Below are 27,432 nucleotides of genomic sequence, written 5' to 3' on the forward strand. Positions count from 1 at the left end.
CATAAGTCGGCAGGTGACTTGAAGGCAGCTACACACTTCCAAGGGCCATCAGGTCTCCGGGGTCCATTCCAGTCCTTTGGGATTTTTGGTGCCCTTCCTCTTTATTTTGTCTTTCCTGGGATTTGCAATACACCCTCCACGTTTTTAATACCTCACTAAAGGCAAGAGGACAATTGAGCTCAAACAGCATGATGTTTTAGGTGCCATCTGTTGTTCCTTGTCCATCCCAGCAATGTTTTTCATCAACAGAATACAACTCTCCAACCTAGAAAAAGTAGATCACCCTATGCCATGTAGAACTAGTATCAGGTCTGCAATTGCTACTGCCTTTATATTTGATGGGAATGAGATTGGTCAAATAGTGGAATACTACCAGACTCTGGTGGCCTCCCGTTTCACAAAGGCATCTCCAACATGGCCTCGAAATTGTGAGATGAATCATCACTTGAAGCCCAACTACGGATTGTTATCTTTGGCATGGTCTTCGTGCTGTTGAGCCTTGTTTGCTGTGCAGTTGCTTCATTTGCACATAGTCTGTGCCCTGGCGGTTCTGACCTACCTTAGTCAACATTGGTAGCCAAGTGAGTCTCCGATGGGGATTCACAACCAGAGTTACAAATGTGTAACCTGGAGTTAGGCATCCATAACTCATTCATATTCACAGCCCTTGCATATTCTTTAGGGCAGTGGTTCTCAGCCTTCCTAATGCTGCAACTCCTCAATACAGTTCCTCATGTTGTGGTGAGCTCCAACCATACAATTATTTTCCTTGCTACTTCATAATTGTAATTTTGCTACTGTTATGAATCGTAATGTAAATATCTGATATACAGGATGTATTTTCATTCACTCGAACAAATTTGGCACAAATATCCAATATGCTAAATCTGGATACTGGTGTGGTTGAGGATTGATTTTGTCATTTGGGAGTTGTAGTTGCTGGGATTTATAGTTCACCTGCAATCAAAGAGTATTCTGAACTCCACCAATGATGGAATTGAACCAATCTTGGCGCACAGAACTCACATGACCAACAGAAAATACTGGAAGGGTTTGGTGGGCATTAACCTTGAGTTTTGGAGTTGTAGTTCACCTACTTCCAGAGAGTGCTGTGGACTCAAACAATGATGGATCTGGAGCAAACTTGGCATGAATACTACATATGCCCAAATTTGAACACTGGTGGAGTTTGGGGGAAATATATCTTGACATTTGGGAGTTGTAGTTGCTGGGATTTATAGTTCACCTACAATCAAAGAACATTCTGAACTTCACAAACAATAGAATTGGGCCAAACTTCCCACACAGAACCCCCATGACCAACAGAAAATACTGGAGGGATTTGGGACGAATTGACAGTGATTTAGGGGAGATGTAGTTCACCTACATCCGGAGAGCACCATGAAACCAAACAACTATGCCAAAGGGGTTCCTAAGACCACCGGAAATATGTGTTTTCTTCTGGTCTTTGGCAACCCCTCTGAAACTCCCTTATGACCTGACCCCCAGGTTGAGAAACACTGCTTTAGGGTAAGGAATATATTGCTGGTTTTGTTATTGAGTGCCTTCAAGTTGTTTCCAATCTACATCAACCCTAAAAATAACATCTCTCGGGGTTTTATTGTTGAGCTTTTTGGGCTTATACATTGGCGTTTAGCAAATCCATTTTTAACATTGTGTGTCTTGGATGATTAAAGAAGGTATTTTTCCTTCTCATTGTGATCCATTCAGTTACAGAACATGAATTTTTTTTTTTGCAAGATCTGTTGAAGACAAGACTAATAATTCAGTCATGACAAATTCAAATACATTGATTTCAATGAGTCTACTCTAGTATGACTAAATCAGGACTCAGTTTGAAAGCTCCAGTTCAATCTTAATAAACCAAACTCTTGCTATGCCTTTTTTTTACTTCTCTCCTTATGGTCCAAGTCAGATTTCTGCCTTTTAATGAATATTTTACATGATAGTCTTCGTCCGTATGTACCTATGTGTTTATACGCAACGTATAATCACAGAACACTGTAATGGTACTTATGGAGGATGATGGAAGATGTAGTCCAACAAAGCAATTATTTTCTGAATTCAGTGCAGTTGGCAGCAAAAAGGTCTTTCCATTGTTACCTCTGTATTGAACCTTCCTCTCTTTCTTGTTTCATATGAGAGCTTATTTAATTACCCTTAGATTGATCTTTAATGTTATGACATGTTGATTGTTTTGTATGTATTTGATTTCAATTCCTGTTGCAATTGGCTTTTGGAAAAATAGATCCAATATGAAACAAAGAAGTGAGTAACTTGTAATGACCTGGGATGTATGCACAGAAATACGCTTTGTTGCATTTTGAGGAGCAGTTTAAATGCGACCAGGTTGCTTTCATGGAATAGATCCATTTGACTGCATTTGACACTAGAAGAGGTCATTGGTATTTTTGAGCAATTGCAGTGAACTCTGCCAACTCTTTCCTCTCTTCCTTTGCGATAACCTTGGGGAGCTAAAGTTTAAGCTGATGTGCCATGAATGTGTCCTGTACTAGAGTTCCTCTGAGGTGACCTGAGAAACATGTGGTTTTCAACCTCATGGCTAATAGGGCTGGGGATGTTGGGAAACTGAGTCCTATCATGTTGGGCTTTATCATTGCTTTGGATTTTTTCCAGACTTTGAAATACTCATTCATCAGGCCTTCTGCATTTGCGCGTCTGACTTTTCATGGCTTCAAACTATAAGAAAGGAGATTCCACCTGAAAATTAGGAAGAACTTCCTGATCGTGAGAGCTGTTCAGCAGTGGAACTCTTTGCCCCAGAGTGTGGTGGAGGCTCTTTCTTTGGAGGCTGGATGGCCATCTGTGGGGGTGCTTTGAATGTGATTTTCCTGCTTCTTGGCAGGGGGTTGGACTGGATAGCCCACGAGATCTCTTCAACTCTATGATTCTATGGTTAATGGATATGCTTATGCATAGATTTGATTATATCTCTGGATCTTCCACATCAACTTTCTCCAGTCAAGCTGTAGGACCAAGAGATTCCTAGAGAGAGAACCTTAAGTGGAAGTCAACCATAGAATTGTACTACTAATCCCAGGATTCCATGGGATGGAGCCATAGCAGTGCTATAGTTCTGCAGTGTGAGTGGCCTCCTGAGTTTATCAATGCAAAACATTAGTGTCATTGTTTGGGTGTAAGCTCCAAATTGATTTATTGAACATACATTTGAAAAGATATAGAACGAACCACACAGCAGGAAAGTATAGATCCCCGGGTAGGTTAAATGAGAAAAGACATGAATCGGTAGGATTTTCATGCAGTTTGACTTTAGCTGATGCACTGATTTACATCCTGACTTTTGCTCACTGCATTTGCCTTTGGGTGATGTGTACAGAGAGCACCAAACCGAAAGATGGCATCATGTTGTTGTTAAAATGCCTTCAAGTTGACTTCGACTTAGGCAAAGGTAAAAGTTTCCCCTTGACATTAAGTCCAGTTGTGTCCAACTCTGGAGGGTGGTGGTCATCTCCATTTCTAAGCTGAAGAACTGGCGTCCGTAGATGCCTCCAAGGTCATGTGGCCGGCATGACTGCATGGAATGCTGTACCTTCCCAGCATAACTCAATGACTGATCATTGAGTTATGCTGAAGGACCGAGAGGTTCCTAGAGAGTTGTTTCCTTGGATGTGCATTTTTCCAATTTCACAATGGTCTTATGTTCTGAACCAGACATGGGCAAACATCGGCCCTCCAGGTGTTTTGTACTTTAACTCCCACAATTCCTAACAGCCTCAGGCCCTTTCCGTTTCCCCTTCAGCTGCTTAAGCGGAAAAGAAAAGTGAAAAGGGAAAGGAAGGGGCCTGAGGCTGTTAGGAATTGTGGGAGTTGAAATCCAAAACCTCTGGAGGGTCTAAGTTTGCATGCCTGCTCTAAACCCTGAAAACTGAAGGGTCTACTGCAGGTAGGGGTAAACCCAGGCCCGGGGGCCGAATGCAGTCCCTTGGGCTCTTTTCTCAGGCCCTCCTCTCTCACACCATCCTATCCTTCCTTCCTTCTCTCTTTCTTTCCTCCTCCCTCCCTCCCTTCCCTCTCTCTTTCTCTCTCCCTCCTTCCTTCCTTCCTTCCTTCCTTCTCCCTTTCCTCCCTTCTATTCTTCTTCTCTCCCTCCCTTCTCTTTTTCCTTCCTCCTTTCCTCCTGGGGGATGTCTAGCTGGGAGAAGAGGAAGTAGAGAGGGAAAATGAGAACCATGTTTCAAGATTTAGAGGGTGTCCCATTGAGGAGGAAGAGGAGAGGGAAAACTGACTTTCTGCTGCTCTAGAGACCAAGGCACAAGGGAGCAATGGGTTCAAATGACAGGGAAAGAGATTCAGCTGAGAAAATTAAGAACTTCCTGAGAGTAAGAGCTGTTGGAGAGTGGCACAGGCTGCCTGGGAGTGTGGTGGAGTCTCCTTCTCTGGAGGCTTTTCCTCAGAGGCTGTCTATCGGGAGTGCTTTGATTGTGTCTCCTTGCATGGCAGGGTGTTGGACTGGATGGCCCTTGGGGGTCTCTTCTAGCTCTCGGATTCTATACCAGGAGTAGTCAATATGGGGTCTAATGGATACACTTTTTCTCTCCCATCCACCATCTCATCCTGACCAAGGTCGACCCTTTTGGGATCCAAACTTTTCCTGTCTTTCCTTCAGTTTCTGCCTCCAAAAGAGAAGAGGAAGTGGAGGAATGGGTAAGGAGGGGACTTGGGGAGAACCCCCTTCCTCTCGGCCCACCCACCCCACTCTGGCTCACCATGCGGCCCCGAGTTAGAAAGTTTGCCCATGCCTGTTCTACTGTATTCTTCCCTAAATCACAAATTAGAGGGTCTACTGTTTATCCTCCTAAATTGCAAAACCAGGAATCAGTATGAAGGAGCCCAAAGAGAGAGGATTGTGGTAGTTTCCAATCCAGTGCCAAATACATGTGTTGATCTTGAGTATCAAGTACTCTCACAATCATCCAGGAGATAACGGGGCAGTGGAAGAAAGTATCTGGAATTAGACGTGAATACAGCAGGGGTGGGAATTATATTACCCTCCTGAAGTTATTGGACTACAATCCCCAGCATTCCTCATCTCTGCAGGGAACTGCAATCCAACCATGTCAGGAGTACAACATGATTCCCATCCCATCTGATAGTAGCTTCTTGGAAGTGAAGGTAGGAAACACTCTGCACACAAGGAAAAAAAATCAGCTTTCATGCGGTTCAGAAAGGGAGCTCTGGGTTTCGGAGCTATGCCTTGGCTCCCTTGGCCGCCATCTCTTCCCGGATCTCCTTGGGCTCCTCGCCTCTCTTGTAAACGCTGACAGTCACCTTCCCTGTTTCGGAGCCCCACTTGTTCTTGACGTGGATGCTGAACTTCCCCGTGTCTTCGCTGCTGACATTCTCGATGGTGATGGTGATGACCGTCCCTTTCACATCCATCCGATATCGGTCCTGGAAGGTGATGGCCTTCTCGTTCTTGTACCAAGTGATTTCTGGGTATGGGTCGCCAGAGATAATGCACGTCAAGCACAGGGTCTGGGTGAGAAATGATAACAACGACAACAGTGTTATTGTGGGAATTCTCATTAAGCAACTGAAAATATAAAAAAGGTATTTCATAGGTTAGGAAAGGAATACAATTGATGTAACACTGATGTTAGCATAGTACCTCCATGAAAGTCGGGGGGGGGGGGGGGAAGGGAATTAAAAAATCGTTTTTAAAAATCTGAGTGAATATCCCGCTATTCATTTTTAGGTCCTCCAGCAACTCTTTGGTCAACTTCATTCTAGGAATCTCCAGATTTACCAGCACAAATCTATGGGCAACTTCCACCTATGGTAGCATTTCTCAACCTGGGGGTCAGGACCCCTGGGGGTGGGGTTGCCAGGGGGGTATTTTCTGTTTGTCATGGGGTTCTCTGTGGGAAGTTTGGCCCAATTCTATCATTGGTGGGGTTCAGAATGCTCTTTAAATCCCAGCAACTACAACTCCCAAATGTCAAGGTCTATTCTCCCCAAACTCCACCAGTGTTCACATTTATGCGTATTAAGGATGCATGCCAAGTTTGGCCCAGATCTATAATTGTTTGAGTCCACAGTGCTCTCTGGATGTAGGTGAACTAAAACTCCAAAACTCAAGGCCATGTCCACAAAACCTTTCCAGTATTTTCAGTTAGTTATGGGAGTTCTGTGTGCCAAGTTTGGTTCAATTCCATTGTTGGTGGAATTCAGAATGCTCTTTGATGGTAGGTGAACTATAAATCCCAGCCACTACAACTCCCAAATGACAAAATCAATCTTCCCCAACCCCACCAGTATTCAAATTTGAGCATATTGGGTATTTGTGCCAAATTTGGTCCAGTGAATGAAAATACATCCCGCATATCAGATATTTACATTACAATAGCAATGTTACAGTTCTGAAGTAGCAATGAAAATAATTTTATGGTTGGGGGTCAGCACAACATGAGGAACTGTATTTAGGGGTCGCAGCATTGGAAAGGTTGGGAACACTGACCTAAGGGGACCCCATTATATCGTCTCTGATGGAACAGGGCAGAACAGATAAATGGTTGCCTCTCTGGCTCTATAAATGGCAAAAGCTCTCTTGTGCTGATCAAAGTAAGATCTTATTAATCCTGGTAACACTTTCTTTTTAATAGATTCAATTTAATTCTATTTCAATGTTTGCATGTTTTCTAAGGTTTGAATTACATAGTGTATTGCTTCTACTATTAGCTGCTTTAGGTCTCTTTCTGAGAGAGATAAAGCGGGATACAAATAATAATAATAATAATAATAATAATAAGAAGAAGAAGAAGAAGAAGAAGAAGAAGAAGAAGACATCACGATTATGGAAAAGAAAAAAGTTTGGATTATTGATGTCGCCATACTTGGTAACAGCCGAAATGAGGAAAAACAACAGGAAAAACTCAGTCGTTATCAAGACCACAAAATTGAACTGCAAAGGCTCTGGCATGAACCAGTACAGGTGGTCCCAGTGATCATCGGCACACTGGGTGCCGTGCCAAAAGACCTCAGCCGGCATTTGGAAACAATAAACATCGACAATATCACAATCTGTCAACTGTGTTTTTGTGTCAGTAAAATAATAATAATAATAATATCATCATCATCATCATCATCATCATCATGGTAGAATTAGTGTGTCCATAATCTTTGTTGTTATGTGCTTTCGAATAATTTATATGGCTATCTTAAGGCAACCCTATCATGGTGTTTTCTTGGCAAAATATGCTCAGAGTGACTTTAGCTTTGGCTTGCTTAGAGGCTGAGAAAGTGTGACTCGCCCAAGGTCACCCTTGAGTTTCCCTGATTAAGAAGGGAATTCTGTTTCCCTGATTAAGAAAGGAAACCACTGCACCATGCTTCTCATAATCACAGCCATACCTTATTCTCCATGATGGTGGCAACATCTGGAAGGCCACGGACAACTTTGGCTCGGTCTGGAGGAAAAACAGAAGTTATTGTGGCCATTATGACACCCCTCCCTTTTAACGTATGAAGCTATTCAGTTTTCTTAGGTCATATCATATAGTCCCCCACATCCTAGGAGGGGAAGACAGTTTCCCCCAGCTTTTTGTTGTCAAACTTTAAAGAACTAAGAGTTTCTAGCTCCATTTTGCAGAAACCGTGGAGCAGTCTTGCTATAAGGAAATGGACTCATCAGCTGAAAGCAAAGGAAATTAAAGAGGAAATGAAGGAAAATGAACCTAGGAACACTACGAATAAGATTTCCCATTGTTTAGGAAAACATTGACTGTGAAACAGTACAGTGAAACAGTACAGAGAAGACAAGCGGACAAACGTCAGCATGCTGGAAGTAGCGAAGACCACCAGCATTGAAACAATGGTCCTCTGCCATCAACTCTGCTGGACCGGCCTGACCATCGCCTCCCAAAGCAGTTGCTCTACTACAAAATCAAGAACGGAAAACATAATGTTGGTCGGCAGGAAAAGAGATTTAAAGATGGGCTCAGATCCAACCCTAAAAACTCTGGCATAGACACTGAAAACTGGGAAGCCCTGGCCCTTGAGCACTCCAGCTGGAGGTTAGCTGTGACCAGCAGTGCTGTAGAATTTGAAGAAGCATGAATGGAGGGCAAAAGAGAGAAACGTGCCAAAAGGAAGGTGCATCAAGTGTATCAAGCCAACCCCGACCAGGACCACCTTCCACCTGGAAACCATTGCCCTCACTGCAGGAGAAGATGCAGATCAAGAATAGGGCTCCACAGTCACCTACGGACCCACCACCAGTACACTGATCTTGGAAGACAATCCTTCTTGGGCAATGAGGGATTGCCTAAGTAAAACAATATAGATAGATAGATAGATAGATAGATAGATAGATAGATAGATAGAGATCTCCAAGAAAGAGCTTTCCATGCTTTTTTATGTACTCACGTTCTTCCACAACAGCAGCTTGTCTGCAATGAAAAAGGGACATAAGAATTAAATAAGGATTCTCATATCTGCAATGTATATCTAATATAATAGGGCAGCATATTATGCAAGGTTCCAGGACTCTGTGATTTGGGCATCCAACTGAAGCACACCATAGAATTACTCTACAGCAGTGGTTCTCAACCTGTGGGTCCCCAGATGTTTTGGCCTTCAACTCCCAGAAATCCTAACAGCTGGTAAACTGGCTGGGATTTCTGGGAGTTGTAGGCCAAAAAACCTGGGGACCCACAGGTTGAGCACCACTGATATAGAAGATCCATAAAGTGCCCAGAGAAGTATTCTCTCCAGGCCTCCAACACAACACTGGTCAACTTCTGACAAAACTTCCAGCTGAACAGATGGCAAAGTTGACCACTGGCATTTTTCTGTTGTATTCATAGCATAACAGAAGCCACATTCAAATATCTGGCATAATAAGTAGACCTTTTGCACATACTGTTATCATAAATCTCTGTTACTGGGTCTGAGCAATTGCATTGGTGGTGAGTTCACATTTTTGCTCCATTATGCACTTCACATTATTCTGGTATCCTGGCATGAAAACGTGAATCAGGAGTGATGGGAATTCACTGGGTTGTTGTGAGTGTTTCGGGCTGTATGGCCATGTTTCAGAAGCATTCTCTCCTGAAGTCTCACCTGCATCTATGGCAGGCATCCTGAGAGGTTGAGAGGTCTGTTTGAAACTAGGAAAACTGGGTTTATATATCTGTGGAATATCCAGGGTAGGAGAAAGAATTCATGTCTGTTCAAGGTAGGTGTGAATGTTGCAATTGGCCATCTTGATTAGCACTGAATAGCCTTTCAGCTTCAAGTTCTGGCTGCTTACTGCCAGGGGGAATCCTTTGTTGGGAGGTAATTAGCTGGTCCTGATTGTTTCCTGCCTGGAATTTCCCTGTTTTTCTGAGTGCTCCTCTTTATTTACTGTCCGGATTTTAGAGTTTTTTTAAATACTGGTAGCCAGATTTGGTCATTTTCAAGATTTCCTCCTTTCTGTTGAAATTGTCCACATGCTTGTGTATTTCAATGGCTTCTCTGTGTAGTCTGACATGGTGGTTGTGAGAGTGGTCCAACATTTCTGTGTTCTCAAATAAGATGCTGTGTCCAGGTTGGTGCTCTGCTATGGCTGACTTTTCAGGCTGAAGTAGGCTGCAGTGCCTTTCGTGTTCCTTGATTCATGCTGCAATTGATGTTCCCTATGGGAACTCACTTCTGGTTTTCACTTCATGCATTTTTGGCTTTCAAATTTGGCAGGGGGTGCATGTTGCGCTAATTGGTTTGCAGGCTGCCTTTCCCCCATCTTCTGTGATATTTCCCCATTCCATGCACACAACAACCCTGTGAGGCAGATCAAGCTGCATGACAGAGATAGACAGACAAAGCCTTTGTAGCTTTTTTCCCGTGTCAGGAGTGACTTGAGAAGTTGCAAGTCACCTCTGGTGTGAGAGAATTGGCCACTTGCAAGGATGTTGCTCAGGGGACGCCCGGATATTTTACCATCATTGAGGCTTCTCTCATGTACCTGCATGGGAAGCTGAAGCTGACAGAAAGGAGCTCACCCCCCCCCCCCGATTTGAACCGCCGAACTTCGGGTCAGCAGTCCAGCTGACACAAGGGTTTAACCCATTGCGCCATGATGGTTCCATGCCTTTGCAGCCAGTTAAGGATTTCAACATGGGATTTCTTTTTCAGGTGCCCACAATGTCACTACTACAGGGTTTTCTGCATGGAGAACGGAGTGCCAATGACATTAGAACAAATGGGGAAATTCAGGGACCAAAAACTCACTTGAATTTTTGATGTTCAACCAGTGCATCATCAAAAGCTGAAAGAAAGAAAGAAAGAAAGAAAGAAAGAAAGAAAGAAAGAAAGAAAGAAAGAGAAAAAAGAGGTAAGTTGATGCCAGGCGTGGGTAAGCTTAGGCCCTCCAGGTGTTTTGGACTTCAACTCCCACAATTCCTAACAGCCTCAGGCCCTTTCCTTTTCCCCCTCAGCCTCTTAAGCTACAGTGTAGATGTTTTGCTACATCTACACTGAAGAATCAATGCAGTTTCATACCCCTTTAACAGCCATGGCTCAATGCTATGGAATCGTGGGTGATGCAGTTTTGCGATGTCTAACAAAGAAGGCTTGTACTTGACCAAACTATAACTCTCAGATCCAGACCTTATATGGACTCCTCCAAGGTACTGGACAATGCAAGTTACATGTATGTTCCAATGCACATCTTTCATATAGAAATGCGCAGAGCCATCCGTTGGCTGCTCACCTTTCCCAGACAGGTCAGTCGACAATTTGCGTGACTCAGTCCCATTCGTTAACTCCAAATCGTATTTGCCTTTGTCGGATTCCTTGGGGTCCAGGATGTGGATCCAGACTTGGTCCATGGTGGTCCCTGTTTTCAGCCTGTCCCCTCCTTCCACACGTTTGTCACTGAAAACAGAAAAGGGCATTCTATAACCTGGTGCCTTTTCGCACTACTGAAATATAGCACAGTTATTTCATCTAAACTGCCATGGCAACTTGCTGTAGGATCCAGCTTACGGAGGAGTGTGTAAAAATCTCGCCGGAGAGCTTTAGTGCCTTTCCAAACTAGAAACCCCAAGATTTCTTAGGATGCAGTCATGGCAGTTGAGGTGGAATCTCAACACTATGTTTATATCATGTAAAAGGACCACTATCGTGCAGTGGTTTGAATGTCGGACTGCAGGGGAGGAAGATAGAAAAAGAAGGGAGGAAGGAAGGAAGGAAGGAAAGAAAGAAAATATGAATGAATGAATGAATGAAGGAAGGAAGGAAGGAAGAGGGAGGGAAGGAAGGATGAAAAGAAGGGGAAGGGAGAAAGAAAAAGAAGGAAGGAGGGAGGGAAGGAGGGAAGGGGAAGGGAGAAAGAAAAGGAAGGAAGGAAGGAAGGGGAAGGGAGAAAGAAAAGGAAGGAAGGAATCATAGAATGATACAGTTGGAAGAGACCTCGTGGGCCATCCAGTCCAACCCCTGCCAAGAAGCAGGAAAATTGCATTCAAAGCACCCCCAACAGATGGCCATCCAGCCTCTGTTTAAAAGCCTCCAAAGAAGGAGCCTCCACTACACTCCAGGGAAGAGAGTTCCACTGCTGAACGGCTCTCATGATCAGAAAGGAAAGAAGGAAGGAAGAAAAGGAGGGAGGGAGGGAAGGTAGGGAGGGAGGAAGGAAGGGAGGGGAAGGGAGAAAGAAAAGGAAAGAAGGAAGGAAGGAGGGAGGGAGGGAAGGAAGGAAGGAAGGAAGGAATGGGAAAGGAGGAAAAAGGAAGGAAGGAAGGAAGGAAGGAAGAACGGAAGGAAGGAAGGAAGGAAGGAAGGAAGGAAGGAAGGAAGGAAGGAAGGAAGGAGGGAAGCAAGGAAAGAAGGAACAAAAAGGTGAAATAAACAAAGGAGGGAAGGAGGGAAGGAAGGGAGGGAGGGAGGGAGAGGAAGGAAGAAAGAAAAGGAAAGAAGGAAGGGAGGAAAGGAAGGAACAGGAAGGAAGAAAGAAAAGGAAGGAATGAAGGAGGGAGGGAGGGAAGCAAGGGAAGAAGGAAAATAGGAAAGGAAGGGTGAAAGAAATGAATGAAGGAGTGGGGAGGGGAAGGGAGAGAAAAGGAAGGAAGGAGGGAGGGAGGGAAGAAAGGAAAGAAGGGAAGCAGGAAAGGAAGAGTGAAAGACAAGAATGAAGGAGGGAGGGAGGTAGGAAGGAGGGAGGGAAGGAAGGAAAGAAGAAAAGAAGGAAAGGAAGAGAAGGGTTAAAGATAAGAATGGAGGGAGGGAAGGAAGGAAGGGAAGAAGGAATGAAAGAAAGAAGGAAGGGTAGGGTACGGTGAAAGACAAGAATGAAGGAAGGACGGAAGGAAGGAAAGAAGGAAGGTCTATATAAGGACATAGCATGCAGGGAAAGGTCTTGGGCATATGTTGGCTTCTTTAGCTGAGATACAACCATCAATGGCTGGTAGGTTCCATGACCATGGGATACTGAGTCCGCTCTGGAGTTTGGTCTGAACTTTAAAGTAACTATGCATGGTCCTTAAATGGTTCAGATTAGAACAACTCTGTCCCATTGTCCCAGTGATGTAGAGACTACTCGCCACCATGGTGAAACTTGCAAACACAGCCTGTCCTCCACATTCATTTGAGTGAGGGCCCACAAAATAGTTGCCTCAGTCCATAAATGCACACACTTTTCATACTCAGAACAATATGCTGGAACGACATACTTGTGATCCCATGTGGTTTTCATGGCATCTGTGTAGCATTTCACCTCGCTGTCGATCTTGATGCCTTCTGGGGTTGGCTGGACTTTCAAAGGTGAGGCAGAAAGAACTAAAGGGAGAAATCAGAGCATGGCTGAGCCTCTGCCCTTTGTTTTTCTATTCAAAGAAACTTCATTTTCTTCCAAAATGAAGATCATGTCTACTATGAAGTGGCATCACTAAGGTTAGTACCAGTCCACCTAGTACTTATTATTATTTGCATGCTTTATCAAGAAGTTCTTGATACAGTCCAGTGCATGCTACAGCACGTTCATTACTATAATTACATTATACTAATAGCATTATTACTAATATTAATATTAACTGCATTCTATTAATACTACTTGTACTAACAGTATGCAGGCTTAGGAGAAAATAACTTACTGCTGATCCTGGCAAGTTCTTTGAGGATGTCATCAAAGGCTGTCAAAAGCAATTTTAAAAAATCAGGGACAAAAATGACAGAACCAAGGAAGTGCAGCTAAAGTGGAATCATTGTGCTATAATCATATTGTGTGAAAAGACATCCGGTCTATGAGGGCAAAGGAAGGTGTTTCCCAACGAGCCCAGAGGATCATACCTTCCTTGGAAAGATCCAGTTGAGTCGTATCTTGTCCTCTGTCGTCAGAAACGACTGCTTTGTATACTCCTTTGTCTGCTTTGGATATCTAGGAAATACACACAGAAAAATATACATTAAGGAATGAGACGTCTACAAGCCATACATAGGATATCTGTTAGTAGGGAAAGACAGATAGATAGATAGATAGATAGATAGATAGATAGATAGATAGATAGATAGGTAGATAGGTAGGTAGGTAGATAGACAGACCGACAGACAGACAGACAGACAGACAGACAGACAGACAGACAGACAGATAGACAGACAGACAGACAGATAGGATGACATCTGTCCTCCCCACGGTTTACCTTCTTAATCCGTAGGAGTCCGTCACCTGTCTTTGGATCGTATTGGCCATCTGAGCGGTTTTTGTTATCGAAAAACCACTGAAAGACGCTGTCTTTCTTCATGTTTGCTGCCTGTTAAGAGGAAAAAGTGAAAATTAGGACGATTCTAGAGTTTGGGGCAATGGGCATCTGCTCACCTGACCACTTACACCTCTTCCAACCAAAACGGAGAACAGGAGGCATGTTTAAGTCAGCACTGGGAAAAGGGTGCATCTACACTGTATAGTTAATGCAGTTTGATCCCACTTTAACTGCGATGGCTCAATGCTAGGGAATATTGGGAGTTGTAGTTTGGTGAGACACCAGCCCTCTTGGGTAGAGAATGCTAAAAACCTCTCACGGATCCATAGCACTGAGCCATCGCAGTTAAAGAGCTGTCCAACTGCATTCATTCTACAGTGTAGATGCATGCCGAGCCTGGTATGTTGGAGCATGCAAAGAATCAGTGTGTGTGTCAACTGTAAAATGAGATGCATGAAGGTGATTGGTTGGGCATTGCCAGGGGAGATGGCTGAACCTGGGGCTTTTGGATACTGTTACATTCTTATTCAGGTTGCTAGCTGTGCAAGAGCTTTGCAGAGAGAGACAGGCTGATTTGCTTCTTGGCTGCTGAAAGAAGATATCTCACATGGACACAGAAAGGACCATTTTGAATATCTCTAAAAGGACTTTTTGTGAGTCAGTGTAACTGTTCACATAATTGTATATGTGTTGCTCTGAATTACGAAGAGTAAATTTCTTGTTCTTTATTGATAATCTGCGTGGCAAGACAATGTGTGGACGGGTCAAACGTGAACTACCCATGATTTTCATTCAGCACATGGTACAATATGTAAAAATGGCTGAGCATCGCTCTGCAACAATGTTAGCTATTTACTATTATTTTATTTATTTATTTATTTATTTATTTACGACATTTCTATTCCGCCCTTCTCACCCTGAAGGGGACTCAGAGTTGTTTATAAGTTATATGTAAATACAATACATACATTATATTATTAGCATAGCACAATATTACTAGCATACATTGCCATATTGTACTATACCACTATATTGTAATATTATTAGTAATATTACATGTCAGTTCTTGTGGGTTTTTTCGGGCTATATGGCCATGTTCTAGAGGCATTTCTCCTGACGTTTCGCCTGCATCTATGGCAAGCATCCTCATAGGTAGTGAGGTCAGCTGGAACTGGGAAAAAAGGGGTTTATATATCTGTGGAATGACAAGGGTGAGACAAAGGGCTTTTGTAAGTAGGGCTAGGTGTGAATCTTTCAACTGACCACCTTGATTAGCATACAATGGGCTGACTGTGCCTGGAGCAAACTCTTCTTGAAAGGTGATTAGATGTCCCTGCCTGTTTTTCTCTCTGCTGTTTTTGCTGTTGCAATTTTAGAATTTTTTTTTAATACTGGTAGCCAGATTTTGTTCATTTTCATGGTTTCTTCCTTTCTGTTGAAATTGTCCACATGTTTGTGGATTTCAATGGCTTCTCTGTGTATGCTTGCCATAGATGCAGGCGAAACGTCAGGAGAAATGCCTCTAGAACATGGCCATATAGCCCGAAAAAACCCACAAGAACTGAGTGATTCCAGCCATGAAAGCCTTCAACAATACAATATTACATGTAATATAAAATATGTAATTATTATATTGTATTATTATTAATATTCTATTGTATTACATTATAACATTATTATCAATATTATATGTGGATACAATATGTTATTAGCACAGCACAATATTAGTATTATGTATCACTATATTGTACTATACCATTATACTGTAATATTATTAGTAATATTACATGTAATATAAAATATTTAATTAATATATTGCATTATTATTAGTATTATATTGTTTTACATTATAATATCATTATCAATATTATATGTGTATACAATATATTATATTATTAGCACAAAACATCAGTAATATATTAATATTATAATGTATTATATTAATATATAAGCCTTATATATTAAAAATATATTATACTGGCAGTGGGTATTATTTATCTTGAAGGAAGATCTCCTTTTTGGTCAGTTTCTGGCCTGATTCGATTTACCTTACACGTCAGCAAGACCTCGCAGTCCTCAGTAACCTTCCACTGCAGTTGCTCAATGAAATGAGGTCCTGCGGGAAAAATGAGAAGTCATATTAGTCAATTTTCTACAATTTCGCCGTTTCTTTTGAGCTCCACCTGGCGGTAAATCATAGATGGGCACCTTTGGGAACAGACCAGCACAAGGTGGTCCCCAATGAAGCAGTGAATAGTCCAGGAGCTTTTCATATTGCCAAGGCCTCTTACCGTGTTTTCTCTTCCAATCTTTCTTTTTGGCATCGGCTTCCGCTTTCAGTTTATCAAAATCTAGAGGTAGGTAAAGAAGCATTGGGTCAGCACAAAATAGCAAGGAAGTAGGATTTCATACAACGAGAATCATATTTAATAATAGTAATAATAATAATCCCAGGTGACAGCAGGATCGAAGAGAAACAACTGGAAAAGCTGACACGATATGAGGATTTAAAGATCGAACTGCAAAGACTGTGGCACAAGCCAGCAAATGTGGTCCCAGTGGTGATCGGCATACTGGGTGCAGTGCCTAAATATTTATTTATTTATTTTATTTTATTTATTTATTTATTTATTAGTACACTTCTATACTGCTAATATCTCAGCCTAAATCGGCGACTCATTGCGGTTTACAACATTTAAAAACAACAGTATTCCGATTAAAAATATAAAACACATATACAATACACAGTATTGGGCCACCAATACAGACCAATGCATCTCTTAATGCGTCTCTAAAGACCTTGGCCTGCACTTAAACACAATTGGCGCTGACAAGATTACTAGCTGCCAGTTGCAGAAGGCCACCTTACTGGGATCTGCATGCATTATTCGCCGATACATCGCACAGTCCTAGACTCTTGGGAAGTGTCCGACATGTGATCCAATACAACAGCCAGAAGAGTGTCCGCAGTGGACTCATCTTGTATTTCAAATAATAATAATAATACATTTATATCCTGCCTTATTTCCCCGAGGGGACTGAAGGCTTTTAATCTTGCAATCAGATAAACTTTCCCCCTAACACAAGACCTATGGACTGTTCAGATCCAAAGAAAACTTGGAAAAGTTACTTTTTTCGGAGCATAGCTTTGAATTGGCCATGCTGGTCAGGGAAACCCAGGAGAAATATATGGATGACTTTGGCCTCATCTGTCACATAATCCAGTTTCTGAATCCAAATTATCTGCAAGTTCAAAGCGGATAATCTGGATTCAGAAACTGGATTATATGGCAGTGTTGATACAGCTTTTGGCCCCATTTACACTGCCATGTAATACAGTTTGCAATTCATATAATGTAACTTAATGCAGTCGAACTGCATTATATGCATCTACACTGTTCATGTAAAACACCTTCAAATGTAGTATAGCTTTTGTTGAGAGAGGAAACAACTGTGTTTGTTATCATACGATCTGGTCCTTCGTTTCAAAACTCAGATCCTAGGCATGCGATCAAGAGGATTGTAGGATTGGGCCCTCGCTGATCCGTACCACTTTCAAGGTTTTAGTTTTGTATGCTCCTTTATATGACAAACAACCGTGCACACCTGAACCATTTTGCTGACTGCGGTAAACGAACAAATGTCCACGTTTGCAAAAATGGCCATACACAAATGTCAACAGTAGAAGTGTAATCATAGAATCAAAGAGTTGGAAGAGACCTCATGGGCCATCTAGTCCAACCCCCTGCCAAGAAGCAGGAATATTGCATTCAAATCACCCCTGACAGATGGCCATCCAGCCTCTGTTTAAAAGATTCCAAAGAAGGAGCCTCCACCACACTCCGGGGCAGAGAGTTCCACTGCTGAACGGCTCTCACAGTCAGGAAGTGCTTCCTCATGTTCAGATGGAATCTCCTTTCTTGTAGTTTGAAGCTATTGTTCCACGTCCTAGTCTCCAGGGAAGCAGAAAACAATCTTGCTCCCTCCTCCCTGTGGCTTCCTCTCACAAATCATAAAGAGCTAATACAGGTTGAGTATCCTTATATGAAATCTAGAAATATTTTGGAATACCTGTGTTTGCATATAATAATAATAATAATAATAATAATAATAATAATAATAATACTTTATTTATACCCCGCCTCCATCTCCCCCAAGGGGACTCGGGGCGGCTTACACCAGGCCACGCCCATCAATACAATAAAACACAATATAAACACAAATACACAATAAATAAATATGCAAAACCAATATAAGTAAACAACACAACAGTAAACAACACATATGCATACATGATGAATTATCTTGGAGACGAGGCCACAAGTCCAAACATGAAAATCCATTTATGTTCCATATATAACTTAGGCACATCGGCTGAAGGTAATTTCATACCATATTTGTAATAATTTTGAGTGTGTAACCAAGTTTCTGTCCATCCAAATAAAAAGGTATCCCTCTCTCAACTACCCATGCAAACAATTTGGAATTTTGGAGTGATTTTGATATTTGGGTAAGGGAGGCTTAATCTGCGATTAGTTTTCTTTTCATTACACCCCAAATTGGACACTTTCAGCTTTCTATTGAGCTTTCCTAGACTTCTGTATACATACCATCTCCAACCAGAGCCAAAGTGAACTGGTTTTCTGCCTTGCCGTCCTTCAGCTGGGCAGAGTAAGTCCCTTTGTCATCTTCAGAGAAGTCTTGGATGGTCAGTTCTACCAGGCCTTTGGCTCGGTCGAAATCGATCTTATGGCTCTAAGGTCAGACCAAGCGAAACAGCTCATGAGGAAGACAAACGCCACCCACTCTCTCTCTCACACACACACCATCAGAACACAAAAAAGCCATAGGAATAAGAAAAATTCATTCATCCACTTTGATTGACAGGCACCATTGCGGGTTTTACTTATGTGGATTTGATTAATATGGTCTCTCCAGGAGGTTCTACGTCTCTTTTGTGACTGTATGGTGTTGTGTGGAAGATGTAGAGACTCTAAAACACTCCTGTAGGCACTTATAGGTTAATAATACACACAGTCCTTGAGTTACAAACATCTGACTTACAAACAACTCACAGTTAAGAATGGGGCAGAGACCACAGGAAGTGAGATAAATCTATCCCTCGGAAGGGAAATTCACTCCTGTAAGAGTTATTATCATGGGGAAAAGGAGTCTCCACTGAAGCTCTCTCTCCAATCTTTGTTTCCACAGCAAGCCATTTTTTTTTTCAAAATCCAGTTATCACAGGGAACCCTCGGTGGCGCAATGGGTTAAACCCTTGTGCTGGCAGAAGTGAAGGTCGGAGGTTTGAATCTGGGGAGAGCTCCCTCCGTCAGCTCCAGCTCCCCATGCAGGGACGTGAGAGAAGCCTCCCACAAGGATGGTAAAACATCAAAACATCCGGGCGTCCCCAGGCAACGTCCTTGCAGACGGCCAATTCTCTCACACCAGACACGAAAAAAACAAACAAGCAAAAAACAGGGACAGAAAGTGAAGTGAAATCTGCTGAACAGGGACACAGACAGGAAAGGAAATCCCACAGGAGTTTCCTATGCTATACAAAGTATATATACACACACACATACATACATACATACATACACACACACACACATGCTGGAGTAACACTTTAAAATGTATCTGTTCTGACTTATGTACAAATTCAACTTAAGACTACTGCAATGCTCTCTATGTGGGGTTGCCTCTGAAGACTGCCCGGAAGCTACAACTAGTACAACGAGCGGCAGCCAGATTACTAACGGGAGCGGGGTACAGGGAGCATACTACTCCTCTGTTGCGCCAGCTCCACAGGCTGCCAGTCAGCTTCCGAGCACAATTCAAAGTGCTGGTGTTGACCTATAAATTCCTAAACGGCTCTGGCCCTATTTACCTGTCCGAACGGATTCTCCCCTATGAACCATCAAGGTTGTTAAGATCTTCTGGAGGGGCCCTGCTCAGTCCCACTGCCTTCGCAATTGCGTTTGGTGGGGACGAGGGACAGGGCCTTTTCGGTGGTGGCCCCTCGGCTTTGGAACTCCCTCCCGATGGAGATTAGATCTGCCTCTTCCCTCCTGACGTTTAGAACGCAGGTAAAAACATGGCTTTGGGATACCGCATTCGCAGAATGATGACTGAGTCAATAACTACTGACCTTTCTGGCAGATGGCGATGGGTTTGTGATTCTTTTGGACGAAATGATTTTTGCTGTAATTTGTATGAATTGTATGAAGTGTATTTTAATGTATTTTATATTGATGACCTATAATGTTTTTCTTATTGTATTGAATTTTACGTTGTTAGCTGGCCTGAGTCCCTCCCCGGAGGTGAGAAGACAGGGGTATAAAAACTCTAAATAAATAAATAAATAAATAAATAAATAAATAAATAGAACAAATACACACAACCTATGTTGTTCGTAACTTGGGGACTGTCTGTAGCGCACTTGCAATAAGTATATAACATTTTTAATTCAGGCCACTGACAAAAGTAGAGCTGAACATTAATAAATTGATAGCAGTGCACCGGGTTCATTCATCTGATTTACTATAGTTTTTAATATTATTTGCAACATCTTTTTGTACCGTGTTGTAGGATGTAGGTGGAAACATAGATACAGAAAAGAATGGAAATTTGTCATCCATCTTTCTCTTTGTTTGCTTAAAGAAAGTTCATTTATAGGGGGGTGTTGAGTAATATTATTTCTCAAAAGGGGGAGATAGGCCAAATAAATTTGGGAACCTCTGCTCTAAACATTCTTAGAGGGGTAGAATAATTAATAGACAAATACCAGCAGATAGGGGTAGAGATACAATGGCAGAAGGAGAATAAAAGAGAACTCACTGGGGTGCTTGAAAGCTCCTTCCCATTGAAGATCAAGTGAAGCTCTGCCTCCGGAGAGAGCTTTTCAACCTCCAGCCAGAGCCGGACCTCCCCTTTCTCCAGCACATCGATGTTCCATCCAGATATCAACTCGATCACTAAGAGAAGATCATATAAAAGATGCTCAAATACAAGACCGATGCCTAAATCTAATTGTTAGCCCCAACTAGCATGGGCCCACTTGTTGTAGATCAAGCAGAGGCTGATGCTTTAACTGATGATTTAGAGAGGAATGTGAGTTTTCTTGTGGCACAAAGTGATGGGCTATCAAGTCTGGGAAATTCAACTCTGGGAAATGATGGCTCTCTCTGTGTGAAAACTGGCTCAGAAAGTGCAGGGTCTCAAGGACATTCAGGGGATTCAGAAGTAGCAATAGCAGATAAGGAATCAAGTGAAGAGTTGAGTGATAAGGAGAGTTCCCAGGAGAACCCACCTGGAGCTACTGAGATCAATAAATGGCTTTGATTACAAATCAGAGTCGAAAATAGATTGTATCGGTCAGAGAGATTGCGTAGGAAAGTTGTGAAGGAAATTCACGGGAAACTGAATGATTTCATGGGTGTCTATTAAACAAGTTGTTTAATTTATGATCAGTTCAGGCAATGCTGCATTAGAGTGAGAAGCTAAGCTTGAGTTCTCTTGTTCCTGGTAAATCAAGCTTTGATTTTGGATTTCAATATCCTGGAAGTTTCTGTGTTCCTGTTCATGTACTCCTGTTCATGTTTTGCTAGTTATGCCTTCTGGATTGTGAACTTATGCTGTATCTGTGATTTCTGGCTGTTCCTGGACCTCTGGAACTTTATGAGACATTTGGATTATTGTCTGGTTTTCACCTGTTGCTAAACCTTTTTGGATTATATATCTTCCTTTCTTATTCCTGATTTTTATATGATATATATATATATATATATAACAATAAACCGTTGGCTTATATTCCTGGATTCTTGTGTGATGTGGTGGTCATAGATGCTTCCAGACCTGGAGTGCAACACCACTAAATTAAGTGAGTTGACATTATTTTTTTGTTTGTTTACGACATTTATATGCCGCCCTTCTCACCCCGAAGGGTATCCAGAGTGGCTTACAAGATATATATATATATATACACACATACACACATACAATATATTATATTATTAGCATAGTACAATATCAGTATTATATATTACTATATTGTACTATACCATTATACTGTAATATTATTAGTAATATTACATGTAATATAAAATATATAATTATAATATTACATAAGAGCTGATTTCCCCAGTTCCAATTGATATAATGTGTAATTGGCACTATTAATTAGATTTATTCTTGAATGAGACTGAGCACATTAACACACGAGGCTGCTTATGCACAATTATGGTGTGGCTTAATGTATGACATTGTGACTGTCCCAAAAGTTGTATCTATTGCACTTGATTTGTGATTGGCTTGTCTCTTTTCATTGATGGGGAAAACCCGTCAATGAATCAAATATCCTTCTTGTTCTATTGGTCTTCTCTATGTGAGATTCTCCTTCTGCTACAGTTCTGACATTGCAAAGTGGAGGAAGGTCTCATGAGAATGCAGAAACTGTGCACTTGTGGCAAAATAGAAGAAATAAGGGGGAAAACTCACAAAGTGAATGTGTAAAAGACCACAGGAATTTGCATCAACAAAGTGCCAGGAACTGCATTGAGATGTGGAAGAGATCATTCCAATTATGGTATGTTTCCATTTGCTAAAATAACACTGTTGCGATGAGATAACTAGTGTGATCAAGTCCTCAGCAAAGGCTCGACAATAGTAACTTCATTCAATGCCCCACCTTTCTATCAGCAACATGGGATTGAAGGTGGCTTACACAAATGCTACCGTATAGCCCAGGCATGGGCAAATGGGCACTCCCTCCAGGTGTTTTGGACTTCAACTCCCACCATTCCTAACAGCCTCAGGCCCCTTCCTTTTCCCCCTCAGCCGCTTAAGCGGCTGAGGGGGAAAAGGAAAGGGCCTGAGGCTGTTAGGAATGGTGGGAGTTGAAGTCCAAAATACCTGGAGGGAGGGCCCAAGTTTGTCCATGCCTGTTATAGCCTATAGAACCTGGTATTCACTAGCAGTGTCCTATCCAAGTACCAACCAGGACTGGCCCTGCTTAGAATGGATCTGGTTTAGCAACACTTACAGGGGTTTCGGATCTCATGGCTGATCTTCCGGAGCTTGTCCAGTTCTAGAAAAGAAAACACATACACAAAGAAGGTGTCTTAGAGGTTGGAAGTCAGAAGGAAAGGTAAATTATATGTTATTTTCCTGATAATGAATACCCTTTGGTTTGGCAGAGAGGTAGATACTCTGCTGAAGAAAAAGGTACCTTGATAAAGCCACTAGTTTAGAGTACAATCCTATATATTTCTGTATTTATTTATCTATTTGCAGTATTTATATTCCGCCTTTCTCACCCCGAAGGGGACTCAGGGCAGATCACAATGCACACATACATGACAAATATTCAATGCCGTTTTTAAACATACAAGACAGACAGATAGAGGTATTTAGGCATTTTCCAACTTCGGCGCCCGGAGGTTATGCTCAATTCCGGCCACAGGGCAGTGCTGGCACTTCATCCACTATGATGCTTAGCCCTTTTGATAGTCGTATTTCCTCCTTGTTCTTTTGACCTCCAACATTTTTATGGTGTCGTAAAATACCTCTCCGCTTTAAGCGGTACCTAATTTCTCTATTCACAGCTCAGCTGTTTTCTAACTGCTTAGGTCAGTGGTTCTCAGCCTGTGGGTCCCCAGGTGTTTTGGCCTACAACTCCCAGAAATCCCAGCCAGTTTACCAGCTGTTAGGATTTCTGGGAGTTGAAGGCCAAAAACACCTGGGGACCCCAGGTTGACAACCACTGGCTTAGGTGAACAGTAAGCTAGGCTTAGCAGTTGGGTACTCAATCTGACTCGGGCTTGGAACTTGCCACCTTCTGTACAGCAGTGATCTATTGCTGCTGGCAATTAACCAGCTGTGCTACAGTCTTACCCTTATTCTCACTTTGCATATTCTCACTTTGATGTTGCTTGGCATTATATGCCTCAGTTTCAATCTCTGAAATATTGGAGGCTATCAACAAGACTGAGCAAGGATTTAAAACATATACGATACAGGAAGTTACAAACATCCGACTTACAAACGAATCATAGTTACAAATGGGGTGAGACAGCAAGAAGTGAGAGAAATCCACTCCTTGGAAAGGAAATCCAATAAAATAAAATAAAATGGAAGAGTATTATCACTGGGAAAAGGTTTCTCCATTGAAGTTTTCTCACCAATCCTTGCTTCCACAACAAGCTACATATTTGAAAATCACAGGGACAGAAAGTGAGGTGAGATGTTCTGAAAAGGGGCACAGACAGAAATACCACAGAGGTGTTCACCCTTCCCTATTCTATCCAAAGCTAAAATTATACACACACACACACACACACATACTAGTTGTACCGGCCATGCGTTACTATGACCAACCTTTCCTCTTTCTCTCTTTCTTTCCCTCCTTCCTTCACTCCCTCTTTCTTTCCTTCCTTCCTTCCTTCCCATCTTCCCTTCCCTTCTTCCTTCCTTCTCTATCTCTTTCCTTCCTTCCCCCCTTTTCTTTCTCTTCTGCTGTCTCTCTTTTCTTCCTTCTTTCGTTCCCTCCCTCTTTCTCTACATCTTCCCCCTTCCTTCGCTCCCTCTTTCCTTCCTTCTTTCCCTTTTTTCTTTCCTTCTCTAACTTTCCTTCCTTCCCTCTTTTTCTTTCCCTCCCTCTTTCTCTCCTTTCTTCCTTCTCTACCTCTTTCCTTCCTTCTCTCTTTGCTTCCATGCTTCCTTCTCCCCTTCCTTCCTTCCTTCCTTCCTTCCTTCCTTCCTTCCTTCCTTCCTTCCTTCCTTCTTTCCTTCCGTCCGTCCTTCTTTCCCTCTTTCTTTCTTTCTTTCTTTCTTTCTTTCTTTCTTTCTTTCTCCCCTTCCCTCCCTCTTTCTTCCCTTTTTTCTGTATTGTCATTTAGCTTTTGGAGGCTTTTAAAGTCCCTTCTGCTGTGTTTTTCAGTATTTTTATGAGTGAAGGACATACATTGGGTTATTAGGTGTCTTGTGTCCAAATTTGGTGTCAATTCCCCCAGTGGTTTTTGAGTTCTGTTAATCCCACAAACAAACATTACATTTTTATTTATATAGATATGGCTGGAGTTACACTTAAAATGAATGTGTTTCGACTTACATACAAATTTAGCTGAAGAACAAACCTACAGAACTCATCTTGATTATAACTTGGGGGCTACCTGTAAAAACATTTATAATTTACCTTCCTCGGTCAAAACGTGACTGGCGGAGATGTCTTCATCGGTGTCAGTTACTTCCACTGAATAGGTTCCCAGGTCCCTTTCGGTGGCATATTTCAGGATGAGCTTAGATCTGAAATGAAAGAAGAAAAATCGAAGCAAGAAAAATGAGGTCTATTGAGAAATGGGATACATTTCGAAGTTGGACATTTGTTGCAATTTGGCAATGCAACAACAAGGCATAGAATGGAGTAGGGAGTACATAATTCTGCTTGCTGAAAATGTGAACTTTCATTTGACAAAGTATTTCAGGACCGTGAAAATCCCCAAGTTTCTGCTTAATGGGAAGCAGTTGCTGTGTTTGACAGGAGTCTGTTCCTCTATTGTTCAAGAAGCAGCTGACTGACAAAGAAAGATTCGGTAATATATTTTGGAAGCTGCTTCCTGCTTCATCAGAAGTTTTAGAAACTTTACATCAAGGTGGATATTGCATCTCCCAGAGGCTCTGAGTCTGGAACCCGGACCTTGAGACCCCAAACTCACTTGTCATCTTTATCGACAGCTTGGACTCGGTCTGGTTTCGGAGGCCCTTCATAATCCTTGGACCACATAAATTCAGAGGTGTCCACTACTTCGGGGGCCTCAAAGGCCATGTAGATAAACCCTTCTTCGTCTACCCCAAGTTCAATTTCTTTAGTACCTGCAAAAGAGGGGTTTTTTTTTTTTTTAAGTTATTTTCTAATATGTAGAGAAGAAATATCAATGGACCAACTTAACCAATTTAAGGCTGATGGGGCTTGAGGTGGAGAAAGAAACTGGAATTTTACTGAACACAGACAGGGTTAAGCAGAACAGAGTGGGACTATTAACTTCCCCTGATCTAGATCAGTGGTTCCCAACCTGTGGTCAGTGGATCACCAGTGGTCCGCAATAACAAAAATATGGTCTGAGGTCTCACCATTACTACACCATTGCTTTGAAACTATGTGGCAATGAGAGCTACTGGTCTCTTATAGTGCCCAGCGAATGGGGATGTCAGGAGGGGAGAAGCTGACTACCTACAAAAGATTACTACTACCACATCAGCTCCAGATTATTAAATATGATTTTCTGTGGGCAAGCAGATGGCAAATACTGGGTGGCATATGTTCTGTATCAGAAACTTGAGCTGATGTGGTCTGACAAGCTAAAGATTAATCCTGACAAGACAGAGGTCCTCCTGGTCGATCGTAAACCAGATCGAGATATAGGGTGGCAACCAGTGCTGGACGTGGTTGCACTCCCCCTGAAGTCACAGGTCCGCAGTTTGGGTGTCCTCCTGGACTCATCACTTACATTTGAAGCTGAGGCGTTGGCGGTGGCCGGGAGGGCTTTTGCACAATTGAGACTCGTGCGCCAACTGCGACCGTACCTCGTGAAGGCAGATCTGGCCGGGATGGTCCATGCCTTAGTCACCTCCAGATTGGACTACTGTAATGCACTGTACGTGGGGCTGCCTTGAAAACCTTCCGGAAATTCCAGCTGGTTCAACGGGCAGCGGCCAGACTGTTAACTGGTGCTCCTTACAGGGAGAGGTCAACCCTCCTGTTCAAGGAGCTCCATTGGCTGCCGTTCATTTTCCGGGGCCAATTCAAGGTACAGGTGCTTACCTACAAAGCCCTTAACTGTTTGGGACCCATCTACCTGCGTGACCGCATTTCTGTATACGAACCCACACAATCTCTTCGTTCATCTGGAGAGGCCCTGTTCACAATCCCACCTGCTTCGCAAGCGCGATTGGTGGGAACAAGGGACAGGGCCTTCTCGGTGGTGGCCCCACGACTCTGGAACTCCCTCCCCAAGGACATCAGGCAGGGCCCAACGTTGGCAGTCTTTAGAAGGAGCTGGAAAACGTGGATGTTCCAGTGTGCCTTCCCAGAATAAGGAATCCTAATCAATATGTCCTAAATGCACTTTACGAGAGACTTAGAATTGTCTGCACGCCCACCTATTCCAAAATATATTCCTTCTATTTCCCTTTGACATGCCCAGCATTTTTAAATTTTTAATTCTTACATTTGGCCCTGCCACAGGTTTTTAAAATGCGTTGTGTTATTATTGTTTCTGCTTTTATGAGTTATTTATTGTTGTTTTGTTGTTGTTATGTTTTATGATGTGTTTGGGCTCGGCCTCTTGTGAGCTGCACCGAGTCCTGCGGGAGATGGTAGTGGGGTATAAATAAAGGTTTATTATTATTATTATTATTATTATTATTATTATTATTATTTTCAATGCAATTTTGTAAATCAGCACCCGAAAGAACCAAACCAAATCTACAGTTGATCAAAAACTGATTTGTAACTTTTTTGGTACTAATGGAGAGTGGTCCCTGGTCAAAGTGGTCCCTGGTCAAGTGGTCCCTGGTCAGTGTTCCTTGGTCAATGTGATCCCTGGTCAAAGTGGTCCCTGGTCAAGTGGTCCCTGGTCAAGTGATCCCTGATCAAAGTGGTCCCTGGTTAAGTGGTCCCTGGTCAAAAAAAGGTTGG

The 27,432-nt window shown here is 42.4% G+C and overlaps 1 protein-coding gene across 2 annotated transcripts in view; it reads right to left on the reverse strand.

The window, feature by feature from the left end:
* Positions 1–3,171: 3,171 nt before the first annotated feature.
* The window catches only part of MYOM3 (myomesin 3), a 76,372-nt gene continuing 52,111 nt past the window's right edge, over positions 3,172–27,432 (reverse strand). For both annotated transcript variants that reach the window (XM_060784266.2, XM_067460578.1), the window contains 16 exons: positions 25,451–25,607; positions 24,931–25,040; positions 22,780–22,824; positions 20,577–20,713; positions 18,347–18,491; positions 16,028–16,087; positions 15,785–15,852; positions 13,677–13,787; positions 13,327–13,414; positions 13,131–13,169; positions 12,711–12,816; positions 10,754–10,917; positions 10,273–10,309; positions 8,428–8,450; positions 7,414–7,469; positions 3,172–5,538 (listed from right to left, as the gene is read on the reverse strand). In XM_060784266.2, the coding sequence (XP_060640249.2) occupies positions 5,251–5,538; positions 7,414–7,469; positions 8,428–8,450; positions 10,273–10,309; positions 10,754–10,917; positions 12,711–12,816; positions 13,131–13,169; positions 13,327–13,414; positions 13,677–13,787; positions 15,785–15,852; positions 16,028–16,087; positions 18,347–18,491; positions 20,577–20,713; positions 22,780–22,824; positions 24,931–25,040; positions 25,451–25,607 (1,634 nt within the window). In that variant the 3' untranslated portion in view covers positions 3,172–5,250. The remainder of the gene's footprint in view (positions 5,539–7,413; positions 7,470–8,427; positions 8,451–10,272; positions 10,310–10,753; positions 10,918–12,710; positions 12,817–13,130; positions 13,170–13,326; positions 13,415–13,676; positions 13,788–15,784; positions 15,853–16,027; positions 16,088–18,346; positions 18,492–20,576; positions 20,714–22,779; positions 22,825–24,930; positions 25,041–25,450; positions 25,608–27,432) is intronic.

This window comes from Anolis sagrei, chromosome X (assembly GCF_037176765.1).
Source record: "Anolis sagrei isolate rAnoSag1 chromosome X, rAnoSag1.mat, whole genome shotgun sequence".
Lineage (NCBI taxonomy): Eukaryota > Metazoa > Chordata > Lepidosauria > Squamata > Dactyloidae > Anolis > Anolis sagrei.